The sequence below is a fragment of the Scyliorhinus torazame genome, chromosome 9 (assembly GCF_047496885.1).
Source record: "Scyliorhinus torazame isolate Kashiwa2021f chromosome 9, sScyTor2.1, whole genome shotgun sequence".
Taxonomy (NCBI): Eukaryota; Metazoa; Chordata; class Chondrichthyes; order Carcharhiniformes; family Scyliorhinidae; genus Scyliorhinus; species Scyliorhinus torazame.
Window position 1 is genome coordinate 158,204,148 of NC_092715.1, and position 17,349 is coordinate 158,221,496.

Here is a 17,349-nt window from a genome sequence, read left to right on the forward strand (position 1 = left end):
TTGTGACAATAAGCGATTTTCATTTTTCCAACACAACAATGGCTGATTTTGCTTCCTGACTCCGACCATGGAATCTACAGCCCAGAAGGGAATCATTTGGTTCATCGAGTTTGTGCCAGCCCTCTGCAAGAGTAATTTAGCTCCACTCCCCTGCACTTTCTCTGTAATCCATTTTTAATTTTTTTTAAACTACTTTTTCTGAGTTATAAAGCCAGGGCTCAGAGTGTGGACAGGGGCTTACCCCTAATACAGCTCCTTGCCTGCTCCAAAAACCAATTCATATTCAAATTGAATCCAATTCATGGTCCCCACAAGAGAGACATGCCAGATCTGAGCCAACAGGCAGAGTAGATACTACACTTGATCTTAGTCAAAAGGCCGAGAAGCAATTTTCTCTGTAATCCTGCACTTGTTTCCCTTCAAATGCTTGCCCAATTTATTTTTTGAAAGCCTTGGCTGAACCTGCCACCCTTCCAGGCATTGATTGGCTAGCATGTGGGAGAACAGCTCGCTTGGAATAGTCTAGTCTAGAAATAACAGTGGCATGAATAAGGATTTCAATAGCAGATGAGCTGGGAGAGGGACAAGTTCAGAAGATGTTGCTGGAGATGGAAATGGGTACTCTCAGTGATTGCAAGTAGCTGGAAGCTCATCTCCAAGTCAAAAAGATTATAGGTTGGAAACCAATCCATTCTGGTATCCGATTGTTGCCAGGATGGAGTTTGGAGCATGGGCTGAAAACTATAGCTTCAGACTTGCCAATACATTAGTCATAGAGGTCCACAGCACAGAAAAGGCCCTTAGACCCATCACGCCTGCGTCAGACAAAATCGATACAGAACTATTCTAATCCCATTTTCCAGCACTTGACCTTGTATTATTGCAGCCTTGTATACCGTGGCAATGCAAGCGCACATCGAAATACTTCTTAAATGTTATGAGGGCCTCTGCCCACCCTTTCAGCCAGTGAGTTCCAGACTCCCACCACCCTCTTAGTAAAAAGGTATTTCCTCACATCCTCTCTTATCCTCCTGCTCCTTACCTTAAATCGATGCCCCTGGTCATTGATCCCTTCACCAAGGGGAAATGTTTCTTCCTGTCTACTCTATGCCCCTCATAATTGTATACGTCTCAATCATGTCCCCCCCCCCCCCCCCTCAGTCTCCTCTGCTCCAAGGAAAACAACCACAGTCCATCGAATCTCTCTTTACAGCTCAAACTCTCCAGCCCAGGCAACATCCTGGAAAATCTCCTCTGCGCCTTTTCCAGTGCTATAACATCCCTCCTATAATGTGGATTTCAGAACCGCACACAATACAACACCTAACCAATGTTTTATATAGTTCCAGCATAACCTCCCTGCTCTTAAACTCTATGCCTCGGCTGATAAAGGAAAAAAACTCTATGCCTCTGCTAATTAAGGCAACTATACCATAGGACTTCTTGACCACTTTATCCACCTGCCCTGCTTCCTTAAGGGACTAGTGTACATGCACATCCAGGTCCCTCTGATCTTCCCAGGGTCCTGCCATTCATCATGTATTCCCTTGCCTGGTTTGTCCTGCCCACACTAGGATATTCCATTTGCCTCTAATCAGCCTGTCTATGTATCATCTGCAAACTTGCTGATCAGCCATCCTACATTCAAGTCTAAATCATTTATGTAAATCACAAACAGCAAGGGCCCCAAAAATGCAGGATCCCACTGGATACAGGCTTCAGTCAGAAAACATCCTCTACTTCCTACCGCTCTGCCAATTCTGGACCCAGATTTGCCAGATTTCCTTGGATCCCATGTGCTCTTACCTCCGTTATCAATCTCCCATATGAGCCCTTATCAAAACCTTGCCGAAGTCCAAGTAGACTATGTTCATTGCCCTCATGTACACACCTGGTCACATCTTCAAAAAGTTCAATAAAGTTCGACCTTCCCTTAACCAAACCATGCTAACTGTTCTTGTTTAATCCCTGCCTCTCTAAATGCAGATGAATTTTATCTCTCCAAATTTCTTCCCCACCACTGAGGTTAGACTGATGAGCCTGTAGTTTCCTGGTTTATCCCTTGCTCCCTTCTTGAATATTGATGCCATACTGGCTATCCTCCAGCCCTCCGGCACCTCTCCTGTGGCCAGAGAGGAATTGAAAATTATTGCCAACACCCCTGCTATTTCCTCCCTTGCCTCACTCAACAGCTTGGAATGCATTTAATCCGGCCCTGGAGATTTATCTACTTTTAAGCCTGCCAGACCACTCAGAACCTCCTCTCTGTCCATGTTAATTTCTTTCCTTTCTCCCTGATTTCTATACCCAAATCATGACACACAGTATTTATTTAGAACCCTACCATCACACACTTCACACAAATTGCCACTGCGGTCCTCAATGGGCCCTACTCTTTCCCTAGTTATCCTTTTACCCTAAATGTACGAGTAAAACAACTGAGGATTTTCCTTTATTTTACCTGCCAGTACCCTTTCATGTCCCCTTTATGCTCTCCTAATTTATTTTTTAAGTTCCCTCATACACTTTTTGTGTGCGGCATGGTGGCGCAGTGGTCGGCACAGAGGACCTAGGTTCAATCCCAGCCCCAGGTCACTGTCCATATGGAGTTTGCACATTCTCCCCTTGTCTGCATGGGTCCCACCCCCACAAACCCAAAGATGTGCAGGGTAGGTAGATTGGCCATGCTAAATTGCCCTTTTTTTTTTTAAACAAAGTTCCCTCATGCACATTGTATTGTCCTTGAGGGCTTCTGCTGTTTTGAGCCCTCAATATCTGTCATAAGCCTCCCTTTTTCTCTTTATCCAATGCTGTGTATCCCTCAATATCCAGGGTTCACTGGATTTGTTGGTCCCACCCTTTTTCTTGATTGAAACAGGTTGGCCTTGTACTCTCCCTATTTCCTTCTGAAATGTGTCCCACTGTTCTGTCACAGATTTACCTAAAAGTGTCTGCTCCCAGTCCACTCTGGTGAAATCGGCCTTTTCCCAATTTAGAACTTTGATTTCAGGCCCATCCTTATCCTTTTCCATAGCAATCTTGAATCTAACGGAGTTAGGATCACAGCCTGCAAAATGCTCCCCCACTGATACTTCAACCACTTGCCCAGCTTTGTTGCCTAAAATTAATTCCAGGACCACCCCCTCTCTTGTAGGACCTTCTATGTACTGGCATTAGTTCTGCTGTACACGTTTTAAGAATTCCGCTCCCTTCCAACCTTTCACACTATGACTATTCCAGTTAATGTTGGAAAAGTTGAAATCCCCCCACTATCGCTACCATATTATTTTTGCACTTTCTGAAATTTGCCTACACATCTGCTCTTCTTTTTCTCTTGGAATATTAGGGGGCCTGTAGAACACTCCTAGCAATGTGATTTCTCCTTTTTGATTTTTAATTTCTACCCATATGTCTTCATTTGAACAGCCTTCTCAGATGTTGTCCCTCCTTACTGCTGTAATTGATTCCCTGATCAAAATTGTGACACCCCTTCCACTTTTACTTCCTTCCCTATCTCGCCTGAAGATCCTGTATCCTGGAATATTGAGCTGCCAACCATCTCTCAACCCTTCTCTCCCTTCTCTCAACCATGTCTCAGTGACAGCAATGACATCACACCATGTTTTATTTTGTGACCTCAGCTTATCTGCCTTGTTCGTCAGACTCCTTGCAATAAAATAAATACCATCCAATCTTGCCAAACACCGTTGTGACTTAACTGGCCTATAACCTCCATACCTTCCTGGCTCTCTTGCTGTCCCTTCTAATTTTGTCTGTGCATCTCCCCTGCTGAAGCTTCTCTCATAACTCCACCCCCTTGCCAAATTCGTTTAAACACTCCCATTAGCACGAGCAAACCTTCCTGCAAGGACATTGGTCCCATTTTGGTTCAGGTGCAGCCCATCGACCTTGTACAAGTCCCACCATCCTCCAAAATGATCCCACGATCCCAAAAAGCTAAACGCCCCTCCCTCCTACATTATATCTTCTGCTACGTATTCATGTGGACTAACCTCCGATTTCTGTATTCACTAGTATATGGCGCTGGAAGTAATCCAGGGTTTACTACCTTCTGGGTCCTGTGTTTAATCATCTTCCTAGCTCCTTAAGTTCTGCTTGCAGGACCTCATCCCTTTTTTTTTGCCTATATCATTGGTACCTATGTATCACGATATGCCTGTTTCCCTCCCCCAATCAGAATGCCCTGCAGCCGTTCAGTGACATCCCTGACAATATACTATCCTGGAGTCTTTTTTGCGGCCACAGAAATGCCTGTCTGTTCCCTTACAATTGAATCTCCTACCACTGTAACCCCGCGTTCTTCCTTCTCCCTTACCTGTACAGCAGATGCACCCATGGTGCCATGAAATTGGCTGCCACTGCTTTCACTGCATAGTCATCTTTTTCTCTCTCTCCCCCCCCAAAAAAAAAACAGGACCCAAAATGATATCTGTTATAAAGGGGGATGGCCATAGGGGACTCCTGCACTACCTGCCTTCCTCTACTCTGCCTTGTGGTCACCCATGCCTTTTCTGCCTGTTCAATCTTCGCCAATGGTGTGACCACCTCACTGGATGTGCTGTCTATGACTTACTCAGCATCACGGATGCTCCACAGTGAATCCACCCTCTGCTCCAGCTTCAACATGCAGTTAGCCAGTAGCTGCACTTGGATACACCCGCACGCGTGATCACCAGGGATAACTGAAGCCTCCATGACTTGCCACATATTACTGGTGTGAGCTCTCCTGCCATGATTATCCTTAAGCCCCTTATTTATTCCCCATTTTAACAAACAAATTATGCTTATATAAGAATACCATTAACTTTCCTCCCTTATGCTAACTACACTTCCCTTTCCCTACTTTGCTCACTGATATTACTTTATTAAGTAATCTTTATTCGTGTCACAAGTAGGCTTACATTTAACACTGCAATGAAGATACTGTGAAAATATCCTAGTCGCCACACTCCTGCGCCTGTTTGGGTAATCTAAGGGAGAATTCAGAATGTCCAATTTACCTAACAAGCACATCTTTGGGGACTTGTGGGAGGAAACTGGAGCATCCAGAGGATACCTATGCAGACACGGGGAGAACGTGCAGACTCCGCACAGACAGTGACCCAAGTTGGGAATCGAAACCGGGTCCCTGGTGCTGTGAAGCAACAGTGCTAACTAACCACTGTGCTACTGTTTCGCAATATGGAGTTTGCACATTCTCCCCGTGTCTGCGTGAGTTTCACCCTCACAACCCAAAGGGTAGGTGGAGTGGCAATGCTAAATTGCCCCTTAATTGGAGAAAAATAATTGGGTATTCTAAATTTATAATTTAGCAACTGTGGAAGGGTCATGAGAGATCACGGTGAGTTATTGCTGGGTGTTGTCACCATACATATAACACTGTGCTTTCAGTGTTGTCGCCAAGGATCCAGGAATAGTTCCTTGTGGGACATCAGAGATGGCAATGTCAGAACATGAGAGAAGATATTGCAGGTGGTTACTCTGCCTATGTTCACATAGGTGAGGTCTGGCGGCATCTGGAGGGAGAGAAAAGAGCAAACGTTTTGAGTCCGATGACTCTTTGTCAAAGCTTTGACAAAGAGTCATCGGACTCGAAACGTTAGCTCCTTTCTCTCCCTACAGATGCTGCCAGACCTGCTGAGATTTTCCAGCATTTTCTCTTTTGTTTCAGATTCCAGCATCTGCAGTAATTTGCTTTTATTCACAGAGGTGAGAATGAGCAGTCCAACCCAGCTGAGTGACAATAGAGGAGGAGGATGTAATCAACAGTGTCAGAGACTACAGACCAATTGAGAAAGCTGAGGAGAGATCATTTACCTTTGATACGTTGAATGTGATTTGTAACTTTGATAAGAGCTATACTAAATGATGCATTTCCCTGTTGACCTGCCATGACCAGGCTTCAAGTTTTTAATCATAGGTGGAGTCATTATGTTAATATTGCTGGTATTCTTTCTTCCTATTGAGGTATTCCCATTACCAGTGCATCATATTTTGCTAACATAACACTGGATCAGTTGAAATATGTGCTACGTTCAGACACTGATGTTCCAATGCCTATGATTGAAGAACGTCTCAAAGTACTTAAGGAAGCTGGAAACATATTGCTGGAGAGATTTGATGGTTCATTCCTTAACTGCATTAAGAAAAGTGAAAATAGTGCCCAGAAGCTACTACGGCTTGTGGTGGAAAATTTTCCTTCATATCGGGATGAAACTACATTCCGGGTAAGTCTGCTGTGGTTAAGGCCCTTTTTTGATCAATGTGGATTTTCTCTATTTGATTGCTATATTGTATTGATGAGAACATTTGCTGTGTTTGGATTTGTCAAATTTTGAATATAGGAAACTTTCCAACTGTGCATTATGATGATACTGGCAAAAATGATTTCTTGCAATTTTGTTCTTTATTGCTGAACATAAGGAATTTTTTTTAAATTCTCACTCGTTGGCCTAATGGTAAACCAATTCCGTTTGCGAAATATATTTAACTGGTGGCACAGTGGTTAGCACTGCTGTCTCACAGCTCCAGGGTCCTGAATTCAATTCCAGCCTCGGGTGACTGTCTGTGTGGAGTTTGCACTTTCTCCCCGTGTCTGTGGAGGTTTCCTTCGAGTGCTCCGGTTTCCTCCCACAGTCCAAAGATGCAGTTTAGGTGGATTGGCCATGCTAAATTACCCCTCAGTGTCCAAAAGATTAGGTGGGGTTACTGGGTTACGGGGATTGGGTGGAGATATGAGTTTAAGTGGGGTGCTCTTTCCAGGGGCCAGTGCGGACTCAATGGGCTGAATGGCCTCCTTCAGCGCTGTTAATTCTGTGATTCCATATGTTGTTAATATCTATTTGTAAAACAGTGGGTTGGGCCAAAGGTCTAGACATTTTGTTCTGAATTGTGCAATTTCATCCTCTCTGCCGTGGAGTGATTCAAGTTCCATGCAATATGTAATTTGATCCATACCGTCGGGTAGATAGGCTACAGAGTTTAACGTGTTCCAGTGATTTTTCAGTATGACTGAGAAGGTGCAAATCACTTGACAATGGTGAGCCTGTAACAGCATGTTGTTGTGATCTGGAAGGCATGAAAGGGTGATAGAAACAGATTCAATACTAACTTTCAAAATTCTCACAAAGTAGAACTGCAGTTAACTTGATGAAGATGTTTCTTCTGATGCTCTGCAATTATAATTGTCCTTGGCTAGTTTATATCCTAATTAGTGCTAAGTTACCTTGGGGTTTGTTTTCCCCAATGTGGAAAAGTGCTCTGAATTTAACTGTGCTCATCATAGTGTCCTGCATTTTTTGAGGCTCCCTCGCGTTTACCTCCATTAAACACTTATGCTTTCTATACCAAAGTATCCACTCTGGGCAAATGGCTGGCTTTTTTCTTCCCGTTCTGTCTCAATGCCCAAGTTTGATCACAGCATTCAAGGTTTTTGCCTGGAGAGAATAGTAATAAGTTCTTGTGAATTAAATTATTACACATTCTGTCTGTTTCATTTGCCACTTCACAGTGACCAGACATCTTAATTTCTTAACTCCCGAATCCCTTTCAGCTTCTTAGCTAATTTCAGCAGTAAAGTCCGAGCTGGGCATAGCAAATGAGACCAAGGTGACCCAGGCTCTTGTTCCTGGGATGCAGCCAGCAGCAGCTCCTATGGCAGGAACCATCTGCTTGCTCATAGCATACACTGGTGACAAGTCTGCCTGGCAACTGCAGTCCACCACTTTCTACCCTTCTAGTCCTGAGGAGATTGTTACACAGAGCAGGAAAGCAGCTTACTGCAAGCCTCACCTAGGAACAGGTGGCACTTGTAGCAATGTTTTGAACTGGAAATTTGCTTCCTTTGTTCTTCGGCACAGAATCATAAGAGTTTTACAGCACAGAAGGAAGCCAGTCAGCCGATCATATGGTGCTGGCTCTTTGGTTGGCTTATCTAACTGGTCACACTTCCCTTCTCTTTCCCTATTGTCCTGCACAAATTTTCCCTTCCAATTTTGAAAGTTAGTATTGAATCTGTTTCTATCACCCTTTCATGCATTCCAGATCACAACAACTTGCTGTGTGGAGATGAAAACCCTCTTGTTGACTGTGGCTTACTGAAATTAACAATTAATATTCCAGTAACGAACAGCTCAGTTTTCAAAGTAACTTCGTGATTAGTATTAAAAATCAATCCTTAAAAGCAAGTTTAAGTGCATTATATTTGACTTCACTGCTGTATCATTTAATTTGCATGCTCTTTATCAAAAGACAAGCATTTGGATTTTTTTCATGCTGGTGTTTTTTCTTGGGTGGCACAGTGGCACTGCTGTTTACAGTGCCTGGGACCCAGGTTCAATTCTGGCCTTGGGTGACTGTGGAGTTTGTTGGTTCTCCCCGTGTCTACTTTGGTTTCCTCTTGGTGCTCTGGTTTCCTCCCACAGTCCAAAGATGTGCAGGTGACGAATGTGATATAAAATAGTTACTTTAGAGATATTAGTTACTGTAATGTAGAGATAGGCCAGTCTCATTCTGGTGAGTTCACAGACAAAGGATTTCAGACCGCATGGCAAAGCAAGGAGGAGGTGTGTCCACCAAAGGAGGAGAAAAGGATGCTGGGTAATAAGGGGGCCAGAGGAAGGGATGAGAAGTGAGCCAATCAGAATGTATGACCAGGTCAGGAGGGGTATAGGATGACCTATGGGAATCGTGTATGTGAAACTTGATACCATTTGAATTGATTTGCAGAAATCCCTTTGTGAAATGAATCAGGCTTGCAAGCCAAATAAAATAACTAATGCTGTACCTGCAAATCCATCTCGACTTTTATTGAGGCCAGACTGATGGGTAAAGAAATTTGTATTTTGTCACAGGTCAGGTGAATTAACATTGATCAATGCGTGGGGATATTGGGGGGGGGTTCAGGTAGGGTGCTCTTTCGGAGGGTCGGTGCAGACTCGATGGGCCTGCTCGATGTATCTTCTGCTCTGTATGGATTCTGTGTTTAGATTCCCCATAACCATTCTGGAGGTGGATCTGCCTGTCTTCTAAGAACATTGGTTGCTGATTTTTTTTAAGCTAGATGACTTTTTATTCCTCATCAAGCCAGTAGAATATTATGTTGAATTATTGGTGATGATACCTAATAATAGCAAAGAGGAAATTAACACAGTAGTGAGAAAGGATATTAGCTCTGACAATGTGGAGCCTGTATGGGCCGAGTTGAGAAATACCAAGGGGCAAAAAACATTTGTGGGTGCCATATATAGACCCCCAAATTGCAGTGGTGATGTTGGGAATGGCATTAAACATGAAGTTAGAGACGCATGTAATAAGGGAATATCGGTGATCATGGGTGATTTTAATCTTCACAGATTGGGCAAATCACATTAGCCACAATGCCATAGAGGAGGAATTTCTGGAGTGTATATGGGATGGTTTTCTTGACCAATATGTGGAGGAACCAATTAGAGAGAAGGCCATTTTAGACTGGGTACTGTGTAATGAGAAGGGAATCATTGCCAATCTGGCTGCACGAAGCACCTTGGGAATGAGCGACCATAACATATTAGAATTTTTTTATCAACATAGAGAGTGAAGTAGTTGATTCAGAGACTAGGGTGCTGAATCTTAATAACGATATGAGGCGAGAGTTGGCCTTGATAGATTGGGGAGAGTTACTTAAAGAGATGACAGTAGATAGGCAATGGCAAACATTCAAGGAACACATGGGGGAACTACAACAACTGTTCATTCCTGTCTGGCACAAAAGCAAAATGGGTAAGAGGGCCAATCCATGGCTCACAAAGGAAATTAGAAATAGTATCCGATCCAAGGAAGCATACAGATTGGTCAAGAAGAAGAATAAGTCTGAGGATTGGGAGCAGTTTAGAATTCAACAAAGAAGGACGAAGGGATTGATTAAGAAGGGGAAAGTACAATACGATGGAAGCGTGCAGGGAACATAAAAACTGGCACTTAGAGTTTCTATAGATATGTGAAGAGAAAGGGATTGGTAAAGAGAAATGTAGGCCCCCGTCAGACAGAAACAGGGATTGCATAATAAGGGACAAAGAAATGGCTGAGCAATTGAATACATACGTTGGTTCTGTCTTCACAAAAGAGGACACAAATCAGATACCAGAAATGTTGGAGAATGAAAGGTTCAGTGAGAGGGAAGAACTGAAGGAGATCAGCATTAGTAGAGAAATGGTGCTGGGAAAATTGTTGGGATTGAAGGCGGATAAATCCCCAGGGCCTGAGACTCTGCATCCCAGAGTGCTTAAGGAGGTGGCTCTGGAAATAGTGGATGCATTGGTGGTCATCATCCGGAGTTCTATAGACTCTGGAACAGTCCCTACAGATTGGAGGGTAGCTCAGGTCACTCCAATATTCAAAAAGGGAGGTAGAGAGAAAGCAGGGATATTATAGACCAGTAACCCTAACATCGGTAGTGGGGAAAATTCTTGAATCCATTATCAAGGACTTTATAGCGGAACATTTGGAAAGTAGTGGCAGGATCAGTCGGAGTCGGCATGGATTTATGAAGGGAAAATCTTGCTTGATAAATCTGTTGGAATTCTTTGAAGATGTAACCAGTACAGTTGACAAGGGGGAGCCAGTTGATGTGGTATATTTGGACTTTCAGAAGACGCTTGACAAAGTCCCGCATAAGAGGTTATTGTGCCAAAATAAAAGCGCATGGAATTGGGGGAAATGTATTGAGATGGATAGAAAACTGGTTGGCAGAGAGGAAACAAGAGTAGGAATTAATGGATCATTTTCAAATTGGCAGGCAGTAACTAATGGGGTGCCACAGGGATCAGTGCTGGGACCCCAACTATTCATGATATACACTAATGATTTGGATGAGGGAACAAAATGTAACATCTCAAAGTTTGCAGATGATACCAAGCTAGGTGGGAGGGTGAACTGTGACGAGGATGCAGGGGTCCTGCAGCATGATCTGGACAGGTTGGGCAGTGGGCAAATCAATGGCAGATGCAGTATAATTTGGCTAAGTGTGAGGTTAATCACTTTGGAAGCAAAAACAGGAAGGCAGATTACTACCTGAATGGTTGTAAATTGGGAGGGAGGAGTGTGTAGCGGGGCCTGGGTGTCCTTGTGCACCAGTCGCTGAAGGTAAGCATACAGGTGCAGCAGGCGGTAAAGAAGGCCTTCATTGCGAGAGATTTAGAGTATAGAAGCAGGGATGTGTTGCTGCAATTATACAGAAACTTGGTGAGGCCACACCTGGAGTATTGTGTGCAATTTTGGTCTCCTTCTTTGAGGAAGGATGTTCTTACACTCGAGGGAGTGCAGCGAAGGTTTACCAGACTGATTCCAGGAATGGCGGGACTGTCATCCGAGGAGAGATTGACTAGGTTGGGATTGTTCACGCTGGCGTTCAGAAGAATGAGGTGGGATCTCATAGAGAATTATAAAATTCCAACAGCACTAGACAGGGTAGATGCAGGGAAGACGTTACCAATGATGGGTGTGTCCAGAACCAGAGGCCACAGTCTGAGGATTTGGGGTAAACCATTTCGGACAGAGTTGAGGAGACATTTCTTCACCCAAAGAGTGGTGAGCCTGTGGAATTCATTACCACAGGAAGTAGTTGATGCTAAATAATTGAATATATTCAAGAGGCGGCAAGATATAGCACTTGGGGAGAATGGGATCAAAGGCTTTGGGGAGAAAGCAGGATTAGGCTATTGAGTTGGATGATCAGCCATGATCGTGATGAATGGCGGAGCAGGCTCAAAGGGCCAAAAGGCCTCCTCCTGCTCCTATCTATGTATCTATATATGTATCAAAGTATTGTCATCACATTAAACTAGTCTCCGCAAGCGTAGCCCAGTGGCTTGACAAGATGACCTTTTTGGAAGTAGTTTATGGCCTTCATGGAGTGAAGAAATTTGCTTCCTTTTTAATTTTACAATTGCTTTTCTTTTACCGAAGAGCTTGCTCCGTTTGCACTGAGGAAATAGCTGAAGAAGTAGTATATAAACATTTCCACACAATTTTTTGTGTTAAATTTTCTTCTGCAGTCTTAATTACTTTGTAGTTCAGGGCTTTTTAATTAGAGACTCTGGTGTCATTGCTCAGCACTTAAGATTAATATACATGATGGTACAGTTCGCTCATGCTCCCTCTCCAAATCTATGTCGCACCCTATCTTTCTTGTTATTTTGCCACAGCTTGATGCAGCCTTGTCATTGGTAAACTGCCCTGTGATCGTGCTAGCCACTGGTCACATCACAGGATTAAGAGTTTATAATTCTGTGTAGGTACTTTTTTTCTTTGTGATGGGATAGGTCGCAAAATAATATTACAGCATACACTACCACCAATTATAAAAACAGAATTCTCAAACTTCTCCAAATTCGATATATGGGGGGAGGCAATGACCTATTGTCGCCGGAGTAGTAATCCAGAGACCCAGGGTATGCTCTGGGAACCCGAGTTCGAATCTCACCATGGCAGATGGTAAAATTTGAATTCATAAAAGAAATTTGGAATTAAAAGTCTAATGATGATGACCTTGAACCCATTGTCGTTTTCAAAACAAAACACCCATCTGGTTCAATGTTGTCCTTTAGGAAAGGAAATCTGTTGTCCTTTATCTGGCCGATGTGTGACTCCAGATCCATAGCAATGTGGTTGACTCTTGAATGTCTCAGGGATGGGCAATAAAGGCTGGCCCAGCCAGCAATGCTCACATCCATTGAATAAAATAAATTATGGATTTGAAATGTCATTAGATGTATTGAAAATTTGAACTCTTCACAATTATTTCTTTCTGTTATTTAGGGCAAGAAAGTTGCTTTTTACAAAAGGGCACAAATCCTTATAGCGGATATCTGGGGCCTATTGGAAGGAAAGGGGGATGGTGTCTTTCATGACATGACCAGTCTAACTATGTTTGCCGACTACAGAATCCCTCAGGCACTTGTCTACCTTGGAGCCATGAAGTACTCTGAAAAACTCATGAAAAAACTTAAACAAGGTTTGTAATAAATTTTGTACCAACACAGCAGAAAGTTGCTCTCATATCTGTCTCTGGCTACAGTCATGATGCATTTGGCGCAGTAAATTGAAGAAACATTTCACTGGTAGGCAAGAGGCTGCTGAATGGAATAGAGGAATGTAATCCCCCAGATTTGTGCAAGAGAGAGAAACTAGATGTAAGAAAAAATGAGAGAGAAGTCTTGGGGAAATATGACCATTGACTACAGTATCAAGCCAATGCAGTGCCAGTGGCTTATGTAAGTGCATTCAAAAAGGAAATGGAGAGGGTAAAGGCCCAACATGTTCCCTCTAGTGTAATAGGAGGAGTAACAAACCCAGAGAACCATGTATGACCAGAGACATTCCGGATACGATGAGAAGGAAAAGAGAGGCTTTTAGCAAGTAGAAGAGGAACAAATCAACGGAGGCATTAGTGGAATACAGAAAGTGCAGGATGGAGTTTAAGAAAGCAATTAGGAGAACAAAGAAGGGATATGAGAACACTCTGGCTGGTAAAAGTAGGGAAAATCCTAAGATATTCTATAAGTATATCGATGGGAAGTGGATAACTAGGGAACGAGTAGAGCCTATTAGGGACCTACACAGAAATCTGTGGGTGGAACCAGAGGACATTAGTAGGGCGTTGAACGAATACTTCATATCTGTCTTCACCCAACATAATGAAGAGGTAGATATAGAACTTAGGAGAGAGACTGTGAGGTTCTTGAGCAAATTGTCATGGGGAGTGACAAAGTATTGGAGGTGTAGGCAGGCTTAAAAGTGGACAGATCTCCATGTCCAGATGAATTGTGTCCCCGGATCCTGTGGGAAGCGAGGGAGAAGTTTGCAGAGGCTCTGACCCAATTTTTTTATTCCCCTCTGGCCTTGGGAGAGGTGCCAGAGGACTGGAGAACAGCTAATGTGGTCCCACTATTTAAGAAAGGATGTATAGATAAGCCAGGAAACTACAGACCAGTGAGTCTCATGTCAGTGGTAGGGAAACAATTTGAGAAAAATCTGAAGAAGAGAATCTATCCCCACTTGGAGGGGCAAGGATTGATCAGGAATAGCCGGCATGGCTTTGTCAGAGGGAAGTCATGCCTAACAAATGTGATTGCATTTTGTGAGCATGTAACCAGGTATGTAGCTGCGGGTAGTGCAGTGGATGCAGTTTACATGGATTTCAGTAAAGACTTTGACAGGTCCCACATGAGCGACTTATAAAGAAGGCAAATGCACATTGGATACAAGGTAACTTAATAAGTTAGACTCAAAATTAGCTTAGCTGTAGGAAGCAGAGGGTGATCATAGATCTTTAGTGACTGGATGCCAGTGTACAGTGGCATTCCACAGGGATCTGTGCTGGGTCCCCTATTTGTCATTTATATAAATGACATGGATGACTATGTGGGAGGTAGGATCAGTAAGTTGCGGATGAGACAAAGATTGATCGGGTGATTAACAGTGAGGTTGAGTGTCTTGGATTACAGGAAGATATCGACAGGATGTGACCAGGATGTGGACAGAAAAGTGGCTGATGATATTTATTTATTTATTTTATTAATATAAATTTAGAGCACCCAATTGTTTTTTTCAATTATTAAGGGGCAATTTAGCTTGACCAATTCACCTACCCTGCACACCTTTGAGTTGTGGGGGTGAGACCCACACAGACACAGGGTGAATGTGCAAACTCCACACGGACAGTGACCAGGAGCCGGGATCGAACCTGGGTCCTCGGCGCTGTGAGGCAGCAGTGCTAACCAATGCTCCACCGTGCTGCCCTGGCTGATGGAATGTAATCTTGAAAATGTAATCTGAAAAGTGTGAGGTGATATACTTTGGAAGGCGTAATGTGACGTGGAATTATTAAATGAATGGCCTGACACTGGGAAGTTCCGAGGAACAAAGGGACCTTGGCATTTTGTCCATAGATCTCTGAAGGCAGAAGAGCAGGTTAATAGGGTGGTGAAAAAGGCATATGGGACACTTGCCTTTATCAATCAAGGCATAGATTACAAAAGCAGAAAGGTCATGTTAGGGTTGTACAGAACTTTGGTGAGGCCACAGCTGGAGTACTGTGTGCAATTCTGGTCGCCACATTATAGGAAGGATGTGACAGGAGATTCACCAGGATGTTGCCTGGGATGAAACATTTAAGTAATGAAGAGAGATTGGATAGGCTTAGGTTGTTTCCACTGGAGCAAAGAAGATTGACGGGTGACCTGATCAAGATGTACAAGATTATGAGGGGCGTGGATAGGGAGCAGCTGATCTTCTTAGTTGAAGGGTCAGTTACGAGGGGACACATATTAAAGGTGAGGAGCAGGAGATTTAGGGGGATTTGAGGAAAATCCTTTTTACCCAGAGGGTGGTGACCGTCTGGAATGCACCGCCTGGGAGGTTGTTGCAGGTGGGTTGCCTCACACCCTTTTAAAAAAAATACCTGGATGAGCACTTGGTATGTCATAACATTCAAAGCTGTGGGCCAAGTGCTGGCAAATGGGATTAAGTAGGCAGGTCAGATGTTTTTCATGCATCGGTGCAGACTCGATGGGCCGAAGGGCCTCTGTGCTGTATTATTCTGTGATTCTGTAACGGGAACCTCCTCTGTATGTATTTGTATCTTTAATTCTCCTATGGAGAAGTTGGATTAAAATTATGGTGGGTTAATGGCAGCTTCTACTAACATGTAAATATTGAACTTTTCTAGGTCACTATTGCTAAGGAATAGGAAAGCAACTATACCAGCACAGCTATGAAGAGACCATTCATAAGGCTGTAGGAGATTCATACTAGCGCTCCTTTACTATTTTCCTGCCAATCAATTCTGATGGAGAGATTTAAATTAAATGGAAGATATGTATGGGGGTGGGTTATTTTTAAGTTTCCATCAACTTAAGTGCACTAAATTCCCTAATTAACTTTGTCAGTTCTCATTTCCACACATGTAATGAATATATCTGGACATGTATATGGAAGTATGTCCTGTCCACAAAAAGCCAGACAAATCCAATCTGGCTAATGACCATCCAAGAAGTCTCGTCCCACATTAGCAAAATGCTGGAAGATAACCTCAGTGGTATTAAGCACTATTTACTCAGCAATATCTGCTTGTTGTTCAGGTTAGGTTCTGCCGGAGTTGCTCGACTCCTGGCCTTATTGTAGCCTGGGTTCACATATGGACAAAGGAACCGAATTCCAGAGGAGAGGTGAGAGTGGCTTCCCTCAACATAAATGCAACGTTTGACTATGTGTGGCATTAAGGAGCCCTGGCCAAAATGAGGTTGATGGGAATCGGGCAAAAATTTCTCCACTGGTTGGATTCATACCTCAGCACAATAATTTCAGTCCCAGGACATTACGGCAGAAGTTCCGCAGAGTAGTGTCCTCGGTCCAGGTGCTTCATTAATGACCTTCCCTCTATCATAAGATCAGAAATGGGGTTGTTAGCTGCTGATTGCAGTGTGCAGTTCCATTCACAACCCTTCAAATACTGAAGTGGTTTATATCCAGAAGCAACCAGACCCAGACAATATTCAAACTTGGACTGAGAAATGGCAAGTGACATTCGTGAAACGTGCCAAGCAATAGCCAACTGTCCTTGACATTCAGTGGCATTACCATTGCTGAATCCCCCACTGTCAATATTCTCGGGGTTACCATTGACCAGAAACTGAACTGGACCAGCCAGATAAATACAAGAGCAAGAGGCTGAGAGTTCTGAGGCAAGTAACTGACTACCTAATTCCACAAAGCCTGTCTCATTTACAAGGCACAAGTCCAGAATGTGATGGCTGGATGAGTGCGGCTCCAACAACGCACTCAACACCATTCAGGACAAAGCAGCCGCCGATGCACAGTAGCAGCAGTATGTACTATATACAAGATGCACTGCAGCAACTTAGCACGGCTCCGTCTACATAATATTCCAAACATGTAACCTCTACCACCAAGATAGACAATGGCAGCAGTGTTACGGTACCCAGACCCCATTTTATATCAGGAAACCGGATGAGACCCTAAAAAGTTTTCAATTTGTTAAGTGAGGAAAGGATAGTCAGAGGCTTTTCCCCAGGGTAGAGGGGTCAATTACTAGGGGGCATAGGTTTAAGGTGAGAGGGGCAAAGTTTAGAGTAGATGTACGAGGCAAGTTTTTTACGCAGAGGGTAGTGGGTGCCTGGAACTCACTACCGGAGGAGGTAGTGGAGGCAGGGACGATAGGGACATTTAAGGGGCATCTTGACAAATATATGAATAGGATGGGAATAGAAGGATACGGACCCAGGAAGTGTAGAAGATTGTAGTTTAGTCGGGCAGTATGGTCGGCACGGG

General features: G+C 43.5%; 1 protein-coding gene and 1 non-coding gene across 5 annotated transcripts in view; one reads left to right on the plus strand and one right to left on the minus strand.

The window, feature by feature from the left end:
• Positions 1 to 17,349, plus strand: part of qng1 (Q-nucleotide N-glycosylase 1) — a 51,941-nt gene that overhangs the window by 16,530 nt on the left and 18,062 nt on the right. For all 4 annotated transcript variants that reach the window (XM_072516673.1, XM_072516671.1, XM_072516672.1 and 1 more), the window contains 2 exons: positions 5,989 to 6,248; positions 12,817 to 13,012. In XM_072516673.1, coding sequence (XP_072372774.1) covers positions 6,075 to 6,248; positions 12,817 to 13,012 — 370 coding nt within the window. In that variant the 5' untranslated portion in view covers positions 5,989 to 6,074. The remainder of the gene's footprint in view (positions 1 to 5,988; positions 6,249 to 12,816; positions 13,013 to 17,349) is intronic.
• LOC140430166 (U2 spliceosomal RNA) lies at positions 191 to 390 on the minus strand. Its single transcript, XR_011949346.1, has one exon. It is a non-coding gene; the product is annotated as a U2 spliceosomal RNA (small nuclear RNA).